This window comes from Marmota monax, unplaced genomic scaffold (genome assembly GCF_021218885.2).
Source record: "Marmota monax isolate L192 unplaced genomic scaffold, Marmota_monax_Labrador192_F-V1.1 WCK01_AAM20220418_F8-fsc00012, whole genome shotgun sequence".
Lineage (NCBI taxonomy): Eukaryota > Metazoa > Chordata > Mammalia > Rodentia > Sciuridae > Marmota > Marmota monax.
Genome location: NW_026695227.1, coordinates 33,442,485 through 33,459,816, shown reverse-complemented (window position 1 = coordinate 33,459,816; position 17,332 = coordinate 33,442,485). Strand labels below are relative to the sequence as shown.

General features: G+C 48.7%; 1 protein-coding gene across 1 annotated transcript; it reads left to right on the top strand.

The window, feature by feature from the left end:
• The first annotated feature begins 442 nt into the window (after positions 1-442).
• On the top strand, positions 443-7,010 carry Krt4 (keratin 4). The gene is made up of 9 exons (XM_046435596.1): positions 443-996; positions 2,501-2,715; positions 3,538-3,598; positions 3,983-4,078; positions 4,626-4,790; positions 5,032-5,157; positions 5,570-5,790; positions 6,185-6,219; positions 6,319-7,010. Exons 1-9 carry the CDS (start codon positions 520-522, stop codon positions 6,504-6,506), a joined length of 1,584 nt encoding a protein of 527 aa, XP_046291552.1. The 5' UTR covers positions 443-519; the 3' UTR covers positions 6,507-7,010.
• The last annotated feature ends 10,322 nt before the right edge of the window (positions 7,011-17,332 follow it).

The window sequence follows — 17,332 nt, the reverse complement described above, 5'->3', positions numbered from 1 at the left end:
TTGCATTATTTCCAACTTTTAGGCTAAGCACCTGAGCCTCAGAGGGTGGCTTGCTCAAGGAGTGCTGAACTGGTGGGCGGCAGGCTGTGCACTTGAGCCCAGGCTCCTGGGGTGGGACAGGATGCCTGGCCTGGAGCACTAAGCCTCTGTGGTGCTGGGAGATGGAAGGCCGGTCGGTTGGGGGAGGCTGCAGGGCTGGGCCTGGGCAAGGCCTTGATCCAGCAGGCCTTAGGGCCCAGTTCAGGTTCTCTTAGAGGGGAATGGGATGGGATCCAAGGACCTGTGCCCTCCGAATGACTTTTGTAGGTGTGTTTAGTGACATGCTGAGCAGGTGTGAGAGGATGGGCCTGTGCCAAAGGCCACGCCCAGAGATGTTTTGGATTTTTCCCTTTATGCCCCTGCAACCAAGCCCTGCTGCTCCAGCCCATATAAGAGACGGAGGCTGAGGACTGCAGCACACACGGCCTGGCCCCTCTCTCCTCTGTCTCATAGCTCCAAGCTTGTCCTGCTTCCTCAGCCATGATCGCCAAACAGCAGTGTGTCCGGGGCGGGTCCCGGGGCTTCAGCTGTGGCTCAGCCATTGTTGGTGGGGGCAAGAGAGTTGCCTTCAGCTCTGGCTCCGTGTCTGGAGGTGCAGGCCGCTGCTCCTCTGGGGGCTTCGGCAGCAGGAGCCTCTACAACCTTGGCGGCCACAAAAGCATCTCTCTCAGTGTGGCCGGGTCTCGCCAAGGTGCCGGGGGCTTTGGTGCTGGTGGCTTTGGTGCTGGTGGCTTTGGTGCTGGTGGCTTTGGTGCTGGTGGCTTTGGAAGTGGATTTGGTTGGGGTGGTTCTGGCCTCGCTGCCTGCCCTGCTGGGGGGATTCAGGAGGTCACCATCAACCAGAGCTTGCTGACCCCACTCCACGTGGAGATAGATCCCGAGATCCAGAAAGTGCGCACTGAGGAGCGCGAGCAGATCAAGACCCTCAACAACAAGTTCGCTTCCTTCATCGACAAGGTGCGTGACTGGTGTCCTGGACAGAGAGAGGCAGTGAGTGGAAGGAACCCCGAATTGGAGCTCCTTGTAGGCAAAGGGATAGCAACTGAGTTTTTCTGGGCCTCAGTTTTCAGCGATGAAGGGGACACAGATGGTACTTTGAGTCTGTGGTATGAGAGGGCAGACGAGCTGTGTGCTACGAGGCAAATCACTTGGCTTTTCTGATTCTAGTCACACTAGCTATCAAGTGGGCTCATTATTTCCTAGCTTTTCTGTCAGGTTTTGGTTTTGGAAAAAAAAACAGTTAATTTCAGTAGTTTAACGACTGGCACTCCTGTTCTGGGAGCTGAAGAAAACCAAGCTGGTTCTGCACATAACAACTTGCTGACTTCCATGGAAGATTCTAGGCCACAGCAGGATCTTGGGAGGTTATCTCGTTTCTTCTCACTGTAGGCTCGACTGTCTGTTTGAAGAGGAGCTGGGTCTCTCTTTTCTTTTTGTTGCCCAACTTCCTCTTCATGAGCATTTGGAGAGCCAAGTCCTTAAAGCTCAATCCCAGCCTAGTATGGTAGGTTATGGTGATCGGGTCATCTCAGAGAGCTGAGTCACCTGAGATTGATGACCAGGTAGACAAGTGTAAACACCTTGGTCTCGGCTGTCCTGGGTCATGGCGTATCAAAGTCTTAGGCCTCTTAGATGTTTGGGCAAGAACGAATCTTCCTGGTGCAGGCTGAATGCGTGCATTTACTTCTCTTGCTAGTTTGAATAAACCCGCGGTAACTTAAGGAGGCTTCCTTGTGACTCTAGGACACAGAGACATGAAAGCAAGAATAAGAGTTCTTTGGGGGCTTCTCCGTCTCATCTCCCCCTTTTCTGCCCAGGTGGTGATCAATCTTCTTTACCTGTTTTCCTTTTATTCTGAAGCCCATAGGTGGAGAGGTCACACTCAGCTGCTTCTTTGGCCTATCAGGCTACATCTTTTCCTAGAGAGGAAAGTCCAGGGATGTCCCTGGCAGGATGGAGTCCAGCTGAGATTCAGAACAGGAGTAGGATGTTGCTCACAGATAGCCATACTGTCACACACAGGTTGTTCATGGGGACACACAGATCTATTGGTAAGAAGGCTTATTTTAAAAGTATTTAGTGAACTCTTTGCCTTGGGTCAGGGTCACTTGAATGCAAGAGCCTTAGATCACGGTTGTATCCCCTCATTTTTTAAATTATTTCATAGAAGCTCCCTGCTTCTCTGGTGGGTCATCTGGGGCCTTTCAGTGCCGGTGCTTAGGAAGCTGGCCCTGCTGCTCTGGCCATACATACTCTGTTCTCCACAGCCCTGGGCAGCAGGGATACCATGTTGACCCTAGTGAATGAGCCCTGGAGTTGCAATGTGGTAGCTCTACTTGGGTGACTCTTGAGCTATGTGGTTGCCTTAGATTGACTGGGTTGGCGTTGGCCTTGGTTGGCCTCCTTAGTCAAAGGTTCGATCCTTCTACCTCATCAGTGGTCTGGTGCCCTCTTCAAACAGGTGCGGTTCTTAGAACAACAGAATAAGGTCCTGGTGACCAAATGGAACCTCCTGCAGCAGCAGACGACCACCACATCCAGCAAAAACCTCGATCCCTTCTTTGAGACGTACATCAATGCCCTCAGGAAGCAGCTGGATACCTTGGTCAATGACAAAGGGCGCCTGCAGTCGGAGCTGAAGGTCATGCAGGACAGTGTGGAGGACTTCAAGACCAAGTATGTGGGGAGGAAGGAAGGGACCATCTGACGCATCTGCCTGGCCATGGCCCAGGCTCCTTGGACTCCTCTCCAGTGGTTTAGAACCTCAGGATCTGAAGAGATCCCAACGGGCCAGGAAGGTCCTTTAGACAGTGTCCCTGTATCCACATGATTACATTTTCATAGGGTGAGGTCTAGTTACTTCAAGTTGCCCCACAGTCAGAAGCAAAGAGATTGTAGAGACAGGGGAGCTGACTTGAATACTACCCCCTCACTTAACTAGCTATGTGACTTTGGATAAGTTGCTTAACTTCTCTGAGCTTCAGTTTTCTTAAGCCTCAATGGGGATGATATCCTTTACTTTTTAAAATGGAGATTCTATTCCTACTTTATGGGTTATAAGAATTCAATGAAATTAATTGAGAGAAAATATATGTAGCATAGCACTAGACATAAAATGAAGACCCACACCCTCTCTCTCAATTCCCTCACATCCAAAATAGAGGAACTGAAGTGTTGGCAACATTCTTGAGAATTTAATCTGCCAACATGGCCCAAAGGACAGTTCCTTCCATGGAAACAGCATTGATTAGTTTCTTGCAGATGTTTCACCTCACATGTTAACTCTTGAAAATCGTCTTTGTAAAATTTGGTTTTTATGTCTCTGAACACACCAGGGCCTAGACTGTTACTCAATAAATGTACATTGAGTGGCTATTTTGTGCACATGGGAAATGCAGCTAATTACCTGGATATTTCCAGACAGATGTTTGCAAACAAGCAGCAGAGACACTTGCTCACTGTGGGCTTTTGTCTTTTCCTTCCTGTCCCCACCCCTAGGTATGAAGATGAGATCAACAAACGCACAACGGCAGAAAATGACTTCGTGGTCCTCAAGAAGGTGGGGCATGAAAGATGGTGGGGAAGTGCTTTTAGGGAACCCCTCCCCATTGGTGACGGTCCTCAGCTGGCCATGAACCCATGGCCCATCTCTGCTCATCTCCACCTCACTTGGTACTGTCTACATCTGTGCAGCTGAAGGAAGCAGATAAGGGAACCAAGTTTCCAGGAATGAAGCTTGGGAGGAAAGCCTGTGTAGACAATTAAGTTCCATGTCTTCAGGTAGCTTTAGGGACAGAATCTAGTGAATAATTTGTCCCTGGCCACCTCACCTGGCATTGTGTAGATTTTCCTAAATGCAACTGAAAACACTTGCAGGTGTTTATTAATACCTTGTCCCCATGATAATTCCTGCTCCTCCTCTCTCCTCCTGTTTCCCCTGCAGGATGTGGATGCTGCCTACATGACCAAGGTGGAGCTGGAGGCCAAGGTGGACGGCCTGAATGATGAGATCAACTTCCTGAGGGTCCTCTACGATGCGGTGAGGACTCCTTTCTCTCTCCATTCACGGAGAGGGCTCCTCCACCATCTCTGAGGCTGCTGGTTGGGATTCAGTGCTTAGAAGAGACTCTGGTTCTCTTCCTTCAGGGCAGAGGCTTCTCAGCAGGGTCATGGATGAAAGGGTTGGAACCAAGTGAAGGATTCAAGTGAGAGCTTCTCAAAACCAGATGTTGTCTTAGAAGAAGTGATTTTAGCTGAAGTTTGTGTGGGATGGAATTTATTACTGCCTACCATTTTTCTGGTGAAATGAATCCATTCCATTCCCTTCCATCTAACACATGGAACACCTGTTGCTTTGGACGGGGAGTGCCGTAGTTCCCAGTGAGCAGTAAAGATTAGAAGCATTGCTTTTCCTCTCCTGAGATGTCACCAAATATTTGATTTCTACTTAAAAATGTATCTTCTTTCCACTCCCTACACATTGGGAATGCCAATCCCACTTGCATTTGAACCTGCAACCCAGAGGCTTGCCTCAGAGCTCAGGAGGAGAACTCCTGGGGTGCTGACTGGAGACATTTGCTTTGCAGGAGCTGTCCCAGATCCAGAGCCATGTCAGTGACACTTCTGTGGTCCTCTCCATGGACAACAACCGCAACCTGGACCTGGACAGCATCATTGCCGAGGTCCGCGCCCAGTATGAGGAGATTGCCCAGAGGAGCAAGGCTGAGGCCGAGGCCCTGTACCAGATCAAGGTGGGTGGTAGGATGTCTCAGGAGATGGGGGTGACTTTAGGACTCTGCTCTTAATGTCAGGTGCTCATCCACTTGATCCCAAGAGCATCCAGAGATGGGTAGATTCTGCCAGGCATCATTGATCCTGTTCTGCTTGGGAACACTTGAGATTTTGGGCTATCCCTGTCACCTGTGGCTACTCTCACTGGACCCTACCCAAATACTCTTGACCTATGATTCCCTGTGTATCCTCGGGTATTAGGTCCAGCAGCTCCAGAACTCAGTTGATCAACATGGTGACAACCTGAAAAACACCAAGAACGAGATCTCAGAGCTCAACAGGATGATCCAGAGGCTGCGGGCAGAGATTGAGAACATCAAGAAGCAGGTGGGTGTCACCTTCTCCTAGCTGAAGTGCAAGGTAGATGCCCTGGGGTGGATAAGCAGGTAAAGCATGAGGTCAGAAGACCCTGAGCCTATCTACATGGCATTTCTAGCTCATTATAGAAGCCACACCTGGATCTTCTGAGCAATATCCTAGTTGACATGAGATGCTGCCCCAGTACACAGGTTTCCTGGCTCTTCACTTTTTTTTTTCTGTCTATCTTATCAGTCTGATGGGGGCAGTGGTGGGCCCTCGCTGGAATGAATGAAATTTTTAAGGGTGAGGCAAGATGGGAAGAGGGACAATTGGAATCCTGACATCCTAACCCAAGGAAAACTGGCCCAAGAGAAGGGCCAGGTATAAAGATCTTGAAAACAGGGCACTGATGCTGCCTGTCCAACGTCTTTGTCCACAGTGCCAAACTCTGCAGGCGTCTGTGGCGGACGCAGAGCAGCGTGGGGAGCTGGCGCTCAAAGATGCCCACACCAAGCGCACAGAGCTGGAGGCTGCCCTGCAGAAGGCCAAGGAGGAGCTGGCCCGGATGCTGCGCGAGTACCAGGAGCTCCTGAGCGTGAAGCTGGCCCTGGATATTGAGATTGCCACCTACCGCAAGCTGCTGGAGGGCGAGGAGTGCAGGTGAAGCAGGAAGGCAGGGTGGTGACGTGAGGGACAGAGAGGCCCTGGACTGTGAGTTGGGGCCTCTGCAGGGCTGCTTGCTTCAATGCTGTGCTGGTGCATTAAGAACCAGGATGGAGGGGCTGCAGTTATGGCTCAGTGGCAGAGCACTTGCCTAGCGTGTGTGAGGCCCTGGGTTCGATTCTCAGCATCACAAATAAATAAATGAATAAAATAAAGGTCCATCAACATCTAAAAAAGTATTAAAAAAAAAAAAAGAACCAGGATGGTGTAGATAATAGGTTCACACTTGGCCTTTAGAATCTTGTTCTTTAAGGACAGTGCATGAGACCTGCTTATTGAACAAATTGTGGTTCTGGGCTCGCTGAGACTCACGGCTCTTTCCCTCCAACAGGATGTCTGGAGAGTGCCAGAGTGCCGTGAGCATCTGTAAGTACCTCCTGCCCCTTCTTGTTATTTGTTCACCCAGATCTGGGTGGAGGGCTCTGGGCACTGTGGGAACAACTGTGTCCCTTGTCTTTCTCGCAGCGGTGGTCGGTGGTAGCTCCAGTATTGGAGGCATCAGTGGAGGATTCGGCGGAAGCTGCTCTGGAATTAGCCTGGGGAGTGGTTTTGGCTCCTGCTCTGGAGGTGGCTTTGGGTTTGGCGGCGGTGTCTGCGGTAGTTCCGGCAGCAAGATCATCTCTACCACCACCCTGGGCAAGAAACCCCGATAAGAGGAGACAAGGTCCTTGCTGGCAACCAAATGCCACCTGGCCCAGGCCTGCGGTCCCTGTGCTTCCTTTACTTCATCTCCACCTTCCCTTTCTGGTGTTCACCCTGATGCTGTCCCCTCGACTCTCCTCTGGGATCTCTGCTCCAGGACCATCTTGTCTGGAATGTGGACTCTGCCCTCTTGGAGTTCGGTAGCTTCTTTTTGACTTGGGCCTGGTGACTCACCTCCAGTGGAGGGGGTCTCAGCTTTCACCTCCCATGGACAGAGGAGAAAATGACCAGGAGCTCCCTCTCCAGAATTGTCAGGGCCACACATTTCTTCCCAGCTCAACACTGTTGCCCACTCGACTCTGGATATCCAGCCACAAGAGAACCAAACTCACTCTCCATCACCGGGTAGCAACGGGCTCTGCAAGGTTAAGACAAGAACTGCTCGGGTCCCATTCAACTCTTCTCATTCTTAACTATCTGCAGGTGAATCTTCAATAAAATGCTTTTGTCATTCAGTCTGAGCCATTGTGTTTGTTCCCTGGGGAGCAGTCTCTGGAATCTTGAACATCTATTAACTGGGTGAAAGTGGACACTGGGGGGTCTGAAGGGTCTGTTTATATGGATCAAAGTCATCCACTAGTTTTTCAGGTCTCTATTTGTAAGTTGCACAGATTACCGAGGTCAGAAGTGCAGTGTCTGGAGCCTGTGGGCAGATGTGCAGATTCAAGAGATAACCAACAATTATAGAGAGGAGGCCCATCAGAGGGTGGCCCAAGGCAGCACCTTCTCAATTCTGAGTCTGGAGTGAGCCTGGAGGGAAGGAGTCTAGGTCTGGAGGTGTGGGGCCTCTTGCAGGTGTGAGGAGAGGCGCCGGGGCGGTGGCTTTGCTGAATGCAGAACAGAGGATGTGGAGCTTAGGAAGGGAACCTACACTCAGGGCTAGCAAGGCCTCTCTATTTTTACAAAACTCCATGCATGGAGCTCAAAGCCCTGGAACAACAGGGCTTTCAGGAACTGTTCTAAGAACCCACGAGATCACTGTGGTTGGATGGGGGAGTACAAGCCTGCTGTTCTCCCAGAGCTTTAACGCTTTCCTCTCTTCCCGGCCTCCCCAGGAGCTTGGGTCACTCTGGGGTTGCTGTGGGAGAACATGGAACATGGAGTTGAGGCAGCTCTTCTGGAGCGGTAGAGGAGGCATCTTCCTGGTTGGGGCAGCCCTGGAGATTCTGGCTGTTGCAATCCTGAGGTGGGGAGAGGACAGTTAGGGGGAGGATTTGGGTGCAGCTCTTGAGAACACCCTGTTTCTGTCCTGGACTAATTCCAGCTTCCTGGAGCTGCACAATCTCCCCTTTTCCAGAGGACTGCAGTTCCTCCAAGTGCAGTCTGACCTAAATCCTTCCTGCTGCAGGCGCAGGCTATGCTTTCTTGGTCACCAGTTGGTGCTTCCCTTTTTGTCTACGGGGAGTTCATGCTGACTCCAATCCCTCCAGTGCAGTGCTCTTGGGGGCCCAACTATGCAGATGAGAGGGCGCATGAATTGCCCAGGCCAGTGCCTGCCTATGGGGTCTCCTAGGAAATCAGGTGCTGAGCAGCCAAAAGCAGCCAAGGGTTAATCTGAGGAGCTTGGGCAGGGGCTGTTTGCCAAGAGAAACCAAGAGGAACCGCTCCCTCCGTCGGCCAGATGGCTCCATCCTTCAAGAGCCCAGCCCTAATCTCTCCATTGTCTCCCCAGCTCACTGCCCCATGTGTCAGAACAGGAAGTGTTTGCAGCCCTTGCAGCCAGTCCGGCAGCTTTGACCGGGTCCCCACTGCGCCCCTTCCCTGGGAAAATGCCTCATTAGCTCCTTTTTGAGTTTCTGGGGTGGAGAGGAGAGTTCAGGCCTGGAGGCAGGGATGGGGCTTCCCAAGGTCACCTGCTGGAGGCTGTGATGGGCCACAAGTCTCCTGCCTCCTGAGCAAGGGGAGTGTGGAAGTGGCCAGGCCCTGGGGCTCTGTGACAGGTGTCTTAGACCTCTGCTGGACATGAAAGAGGAAAAACAGTCACATTGGCCTCTATTTCCTGAGGGGTCCAGGGGAGTGGATCCCCGATAGTACCCACGGGTTTGGAGCTGGTTGGTCAGTTGAGGGGATTATTGGAGTTTTTTGGGGAAATGCATTGCTGAGATCATAGGGGTACCCCTTCTCTCAGATCCTTTGAACTGGATTCTGGCTAGTTCTTTGTGTTCTGGGGAGACATAGGGTGCACCACCTGCTTTTTGGAAGCCCCATGGCTCCCTCGCCTTTGAAATCTTTCCCTCTGGCTATACTGAAATTACTTTTCCCAACTAAAGGGCCCAGCTGTGGGTTGGTGCATCTTTCATTCATTATATTCGGTTCTTCCTCCCAGACCTGCACTCCCCAGGGTCTTGGCTTTGGGCCCTGGCTATAGCCCCACCTTCTATGTGGCCTAGGTCCCTCTGGCTTCTAAGCAACTATTACACCTGCACAGGTCTCCCCATCACCAAGACCCTCTGTGCCGAGTTAAGTCCTCTCAGTTCTAGAAGATTCTTGCTAACACTTCTGAAATCTCCCTCCCTTGCTGCTGGTCAAATCAGAAGAACATAGCAAAGGGGGATTTATTTAGTGATGTCTCACTGTAGGATTTTGGGTTAGTTCATTATTGGGATCGAGACTTTGGGTTCTAAGATGAGAGGACCTCAGAGTAAGGCACGGCTACTATCATGACTTGGATGGATGTCGGGGTTGAGTGCACCAGCTATGTAGGGAAGCAAACGAGGGACCTGTGCCCTTTTGTGTCTTCTAAGGATATGGTAGTGGGCCAGTCCATGGACAAAGGGAAAGACCAGGCTGAGGGGAAGAAGCCATTTTAGCATCAGTTCCTGTTTTTTTTTTTTTTTTTTGCCAAATTGAACAGTTGTCCCTTTATCCTGTGGAGAGAAGGCTGGAGTGTAAAGTGTGGCCATGAAGAGTCCCGGTGGTGGGAGTCTCTGGACCAGGGCGCATTGCCATTGCTTCCCATGGTTTCCTGGTTGGCTTAGGTCAAGGCAAGACAGTTGTTATGCATTTTTTTTTCTTTTTAAGTGTTACAGATTTGCTTCTCAAAAATGGAAGGAGAAGGATGTTGAGATGCTAGATAAGCTAGGAAGAGGTTTTCTGGAGAAAGGGTTTTGATTTTCAGTTGCCAGTGACCCATCTCTATTATTGACCCACCTGTTCATTCACTTACAAAACAAACCACCTGCCTATGGATTCTGTAAGGGCAGAGGCCATGGCGCTATTCATCTTGATATTCCAGCGCCACTGTACTTGCCTTAGAGTAGCTGTTTAACGGATGTTGATTAAATGAATGAATAATATTCACTGAGTGCCTGGTCTGTGCTGGGTGATAGGGACCCGCGAAGAATCAACAGCTATATCTGCTTTTGAGGGGCTTTCAATACGGATGGTCATGACTAGATGCGAATGATTGGAAGCAGACAGGCAGATGAAGGCCACTGGGAGTTATAAACAAAGGCCTTGGCAGTCCAGAGGAGGGTGGAATTACTTTTGGTCTTGGGTGAGGGTAGGAGGTGACATTTAAGCAGAACAGGGAGGACCTGGGTGCTAGAGGTGCAGCAAGTATTCTCCTAATAGACAGCAGGACTCTGATCTTCTCTAAGAGCAAGACCTTTCTTCCAGGAAGTCTTTCAGGACTTCCACCCGATGCCCTACTCCCTGATGCCTCCTTGGGTGGATTCTGATCTTGCTCCTTTCTCCCTGGCAGCATTTCCCTTCTGGTACTGGGCTATCCACCTCCTGTGACTCTGCCTGTGAGCCTCATGGGGACAGCCTGACAAGGTTTGCAAGCACCTCTTTTGTGTCTGGCTCTGTGAAAACCTGTGGAGATAGAAATCATACTGCGGCTGGGTCCTCCCTTAAGGAAAGCGTAGCATTATGTGAATATGGCACCTGAGTGTGGGAAGCGCTGGGAAGCAAACACATGAGATACGGATTTTCCGTGCTTTCAGGAGACTATTAAGAGCAATGGTAGATGTAAGCACAGGGGAGAAGCATTTACTTTGGCCAGGGATTCAAGGAAGGCTCCCTGGAGGAGGTGGCACCTGAGATGAATGTCAAAGTTCTAGTGGTCGCTGGGGTGAAAGGGGTGTAGACCCGGAGTTGGGAGGAAGGGCCCAGGGTCCAGGGTTCTCTAGGCAGCAAGAATATCAGAGTAGAGGCTCTTGGAGTGTGGTTCAGGGAAGTACATATATAAACCCAAAGTAACTTGGCATCAGTCAAGGTTAAGGGCCGGGAGTGGTGGAGAGGAGGCTGGAGAGGTAGGTCGAATCTGGGCAGTGGAAGACCATGATTTGGCCCATTGTCCAATCTGTGTGGGGCTTGGTCCTCGTGTTCTAAGACCAGACAAGTGCAAGACAAGGCATGTCTGAGAGATAAAGCTCAGCAGGAGAGGAGAAGGGAACTCTGGGCTACCTGCTTTTGGGGTGGGGCCTCGAGGCCCATGTTATGTTTTGGACTCATGTCTGGGGCCTGCCACAGGGCACCTCACTCTCCTTCCATGCAGGGGAAATGCTGAGCCTTGCACCTGCTCCACCTCTTTTTTCATTCCTGTGTACTATGAGGATGTTTCTGGGACTAAGACATTTATTGTATTCCTTTGTCTCTTGGCAGAATTGTCTCTTATCCTCCAAAAGAATATTCATCTCTTTGGTATTCATTGAACACTTATTTCTAAATCTTTTTGGATGATGATGATGATGATGATTTTTTGGTTCTGGGGATTGAACTCTAGGGTGCTAAACAACTGAGCTGCATCCCCAGCCCCTTTTTAATTTTGAGAAAGGGTCTCACTAAGTTGCTGAGGCTGGCCTCGAACTTGTGATCCTCCTGCCTCAGCCTCCCAAGCTGCTGGGATTACAGGTGTGTACTACTCACTTGGTTCTCCTTAGATTATCTGCAGTGTCCATACTCACCCTGTTTACTACCATGCTCACACACTCCACTTTACATCCAACTGGATTCCCTCAAATTCTTCAATGGAAAGAGATCCATACTTTGCAAATAATTCCATGGAAAAATAAATTTAAATTTCCTCTTAACTCCCTCTTTCCCAGGTTAAATGATCACTTAATAACCTTTCTACCTCCCCTTTTATCTTTTGTGTCAAGTAACCTATTGAATAATTTCCCAAGGCCTTTTGGTGACTCCTAGCAAGGACAAGGCTGTGATTGCTGCTATTCACTAGCCTCTGGTTTGAGGAGTCATGCAGGATAAACATGATTCAGCACAAATATAAGCAGACGGCTTTTGTCATTCAGAGGAATCTCACATAAATCCAGGCTTATTCAGGGCAAAGCCTTTTCTCATTTCGATTGTCAGGCTAAGCTTTTCCTTAACGGCTTTGTGGTTGTTGCTCCTTCACTTATTCTTACAGCAGGAGGTGGAAGTGAGTTATTTAAAACCTGGAGTCAAGGAAGGAAGGCCGACAGGTCTCACCTAGTTCCCCCTTAGCCCCTGAAGTCTACTTTCTACACAGCAGCCAGATGGATGTTTTATTTTATTTTATTGGTACCAGGGATCGAACTCAGGGCCACATCCCCAGCCCTTTTTTATATTTTATTTAGAGACAGGGCTCACTGAGTTGCTGGGATTACAGGCATGTGCCACTGTGCCTGGCCAGATGGAGCCTTTAAAAGAAATCACATTGGCTCAGGAGGCTGAGGCAGAAGGATCACGAGTTCAAAGCCAGTCAGCAACTTAGTGAGGGGCTAAGCAACTCAGTGAGACTCTGTCTCTGAATAAAATACAAAAAAGGGCTGGGCATGTGACTCAGTAGTTAAGTGCCCCTGAGTTCAATCCCAGGTACAAAAAAAAAAAAAAAAAGTAAGCTCATGTTTCACCTTTGTTTAACCCCCCTTCTCAAATAAAGATGGGTCTAATGAGGCCCTGTGGGATCTGTCTTGCAGCCATACGGAACTCATTTCATAAACCACTTGTCCTCCGTCCTTGGCTTCAGCCACACCAGCCCCTGATAGTTCCTTGGTACGCCCCACGCTCCTGCCTCACGGCCTTTGCCCTTGGGCTACCTAGCCTGTTTCTTAATGTGTTCAGTATTTGCTTAGTTCCCCCAGAGCACTCTATGAAATGGGCCTGGTCAGGCTTCCCATCCCTTTCCTGCTGAATTTCTTTCATAGCATCTTCTACCGCCTGCCTATCCTGTGTGTATTTCTCTATTGTCTGCCCCCTACTGGCATGTGAGCTTGACCTAGCAGGTTCTGTTCTGTCTGTCCACTGTTTTCTTGGTTCCTGCATCAGTGTTTGACAATCAGTCAGTGCTCAGTAAGTATTCATTGCATGAAGAGAAAGAGGTAGGAGAGACCAGGCATGATGCTTTGCATCTGTGAAAGAAAGACATGAAGTAAAATATTTTAACAAAATGGGGTTCCTGGGTTGTCACAGGAGCAATTAGTTCATTGCATTAACCTGCAATTTCCCCAGAGCAATAGAGGCCCTCTTCTCGTATTAGGATAGAAGCACAGTTCAAGTGAGACAAAATAACAAACACAAAATATTAGCTAATATTTTCCGAGTGCTAACTGTGTATAGGTGCCATTCTTAGTGTTTACTTATGTTATTTACTTCAAATCTCACGAGAGCTAGGGAAGATGAATCTGCTATTCATTCCATTTTATAGGGGAGGAAGTTTAGGCTTGGAGAAACATGAGGCACGGTCAGGAAGAAGTCGAGCCAGAATTCAAACCCAGGACAGCCTGACTTCAAAGCCCCCTATCTTAGCTCCAGACAGGATTGAGATGAGCCCAAAGTTAGAAAAGGGAACAGGATCTTAACTTGCAGTGGAAGAAGCACTCTGTCCTGGTCACAGATAGAAAGGGGCTTCCTACCAGTTTTTGGTGTACATTTGGCTGTTTTTGAGTGTTATGCCTTAGGTAGGCACTGTAATTTTAAAAGGCCCTGTGGTTCAGCCATGTAATCCCCGCTACTCAGGAGGTCTAGTCAGGAGGATTGCAAGTTTGAGGCCAGCCTGAACAACTTAGTGAGACTCTGTCTCAAAAAATGAAAAGGGCTGGGGTTCAGCTCAGTAATAGAACACCCCTGAGTTCAAATCCCAGGACTGCAAAAACAAAATAAAAACCCCAAACCAAACAAATACAACCAACCATTCCCTCAAAATCAAAAACAAAGAGGTGAACCCAAGTGGGAGTGGGTTCAGGGGAGCCTCCTGGGAACCATGCACACTGAGGACGAGGTGAAACAGTGGGTGCATCTAGCCTGGGACATTCCAGGAAGGCAGGAGTATTTTCTGCTACTGTAAGGGTCATCATGGAGAAGCAGGGACGTTTGTGTGCATTACTGTGAAGGCCAAGCAAGAGCAAATGCATCTTAGTTCAGTTTACATTCATTGAAGTCTGCCCAGGGCCCAAGGCTGATGGACATAAAGGCAAGGAGGACAGGTGGTGACAACATGCAGAGGGTTATGGTCCAGTGAGGAATTTCAATTGGGGACAGAGTCCTTTCTAGGGAGTATACGCACTGTCCAGCAGGGACATAGGCTGATTGGCAGGGGACTGGGACCTGAAGTTGAAAGGCTCTGGTTAGGTGGTTATTGTGTTGATGCAAGGGTTCTGAGGATCCTCATGAATGCATTTACATGTCAGTAGATTGAAGAATAGTGTGCCTTTTCATATATAGGTATTGTCATTTCCAAATGTATGTGATTATAAAATGCAATTTTATTTACAACTATTGCTGAATTCATAGTAAAAGTGGATATTATCAAAGGACGTTGAAAACAGAAGTTCTGACAATGCAATGTGTGTGTGTGTGTGTGTGTGTGTGTTAAAAGGCAACTTCAGACCTAGGGACATATAGGTCCCCCCTGAGTAGATGGGCAGATGAGGCCCCTCTGACCCCAATTTCACTGATCCCATGGAGGAGTCAGGCTCCCGCTGGATGGAGCAGAAAGCACTAAAGCTACATCCGTGAAGACCTTGCTGAGATCAGGGTGGCATCTTGCTGGTCTGGACAAGTCAGGGGATTTGATGAATTGGCTTCCACAAGGATCTTAACAAGTGGGAGAGGCCAGGTGGGTGCTGGTCTCTAGGAGGAGTGGATGGGCAGCCTCCTGGCTGCAGCACCCTGCGAGTATTGGATTTCAAACATTGCAACCCAGTGACTCACTCTTCTCCAGAAAGTGCTTAGGATTCGTAGTTAACCAAATTCAGGTTTGGGTGGGGGGTAAGTGTAAACCAACTCTGTTTTCTCAAAATATGTATCAGGTGCCCCAAGTGTAGAGGACCAGCCCAACCACCAAGAGTCTTCACTCACACATGGCCTCCTCTCCTTCCTTCGCTTCCTTCTCTCATAATTCTGATCATAATTGACATTCCAGTCCTGCCAATGTACTCCCTGGTCTTTATTTTTACTCCTTGTCCCCCCCACCCCAGACCAGGTCATATCTTTTTTGCTTTTTTGACTCCTAGAATAAGTATAGATCATGTCCTTCTTGTCACGCTTTCCATCTGCTGGGGACGTCCCAGACCTGGGACTAGCTCTTGACAATGGTGGTTGTGACCTTGCTTCTCAAAGATTCTTCTTCAAGTTTATTCCATTTAAAGAAAAAGCAAGCATGATTCAGAATCAGTGGACTCTGGCAAAGGCTGGGATCTCCCCTAGGGGGACACTGAGGTCCCCTGACTCACCATAGGTTTAAGAATTCCTGAAGTCCCTCTGCTCTGGACTTCATGGATAAGCTGAAGCATGTGGAAGCTCATTTTTAATTGACCTAAAGACAGGGTTTCCACTCCCCCATATATGTAATATGTGTTTGTATGTGTGTGTGTGTATGTGTGTGTATATATATGTAAAAGTATGTGTAAGTATATGTAAATACACATACATATATATTTTTTGTAGCAAATTACTTCATCATAGTGCAAATAAATTTCAGCAGTGACGTAATAAAATAACACACTTAGCAGCATTATACACTACTCAACTCTCTTAAATTAAAAAAAAATGACCTAATTTGTGTGATACATTTTTGTGAATTATTGTCAGAATTCCTTTATCTAGCTATGTTCCATGGAGATCCAGAAAGGTGGAGATGATTGATCACCTTTGATGGTTTTTTAATGATGCTAAAGTACAGTGGACCAGCCTTGGTCATGGTTAGTCATGGGGAGAGTCTGGTTCAGCCCTGGGTTTGGTTCATCCCTCAAACTCTGTTTCCTCTGAGGTAGCAAGGTGGGGAGGAGGGCTGTGTGTGGCCACCTCTGGGCTTGGGCTCATTTCACATTTCATTAAGACCTGAGCAGCAGTTGTGGGAGATCAGGGAAAGAAGTTGGAGATGTTGGAGAAAAGATCCTAGGGATGCCCAACTTCGGCTTGATTCTCTGATTGATTCTTGATCATTGGGTTCTGATTCGTGATTCTATATTCTTCCTGCTGTGGAGGAGATGATGTTCATTTTGCATGGGTACGTTCCCAAATCTGAACACCATATCTGAAAAATCTGTCTGGATTCCTCATGTCGAGATAATCTCAATAAGCTTGGGCCACCTCATATAATGGCAGTTGAACCAGCTTTTAACCAGTATCTGTTTGTAATCTAGTTTAAGAGTTTCATTAATCAATTGATTCATTAATAATTTGTTTCATTCATTCATTCCATCAATCAAGCTTTATAAGCATCAATTATTGGCAAAGCCTTGTGTTAAGAACCAAAGGATTCAGTACATGTCCAAGACTGGAAACTTCTGGAAAATTCATGGTTTTGTCCTAGGAAAGGGGCTGGGATGTTGCGTAGCCTGAGGGTAACATGCAGGGAAGAGAAGGACAAAAGGGCAGAACCAGACCACTGGGGAAATATGCACTTGGGTCACCCTTCCCACAACCCTACCCCATGAACCCTGACATCCCTGTCTTTTCCTCCTTTCCCCCAGTTCTGAGACTGCTCCTGCCAAGAGCACACAGGCCACACCCTTGGCAGAGCTTCATACGCAGGAGACACAACGAAAAAAGACCTGTCCTGAAGAGATAAGCAGCTAACTTGGCAAGCTCAGAGCTGCGCAGGCTGCCTCTTCTCTTGGACAAACCAAGCCAGTGCCTAAGCCTTGGAAAACACCGGGTTGGCAGTTCTCAGGCTTTTGGAGTCAGACTTGTTCAGTAGTGCTGCTGGCCTAGCCAGAACTAGCCTCCTGAGGCTGGTAGGGGAGCATGCCTGCTACCAGAGAATGGTCCCCAGGGGCCCTGTGTATCTGGCTCCTGACCAGGTATCCTGCGCTGTGCATGGTGCCTGGTGCACCTTAGTGGATCTGTGAGAATTGGTTGAATATTTTGTTGAGTTGGTCTTTGAGTTTCCTGTTCCCTGGGACCTGGACTAAAGCCAGAGGAATGCCAAAATGTAGGAAGCAAGAAAGGAAGCCTTAGAGGAGCCCCATAGCTTCTCTAGGAAGTTTTCAAAGCAAACAAATATCTGTCATGTTGGGTTCTGCCAGTGTCTGAACAATGTGCATTCAGGCGAGCTTCACATTTTCTCTTAGAAGATAATCATAAGCCCAAAAGCCACTGAACTGAAGCCTGGAATAGAGGGAGATTGGTGATCATCCTGGTCTTTGTCTCTAGCAAGGGAGGAAGAGAGGTCATTACTTTGTTCTTGAGTCTAGCACTGAGCTCGAGAGTGACCACTTAGTAACCATGTGCTGACTGTGGAGTGAATCGTATCATCCCTTCTAAGGAGACACTTTCCCAGAGTTTGGTGGGCCTCACTGTCTCCATCACTCAGGGACCCAGAACCTCCCTACTCCTTCCACTTCACTTT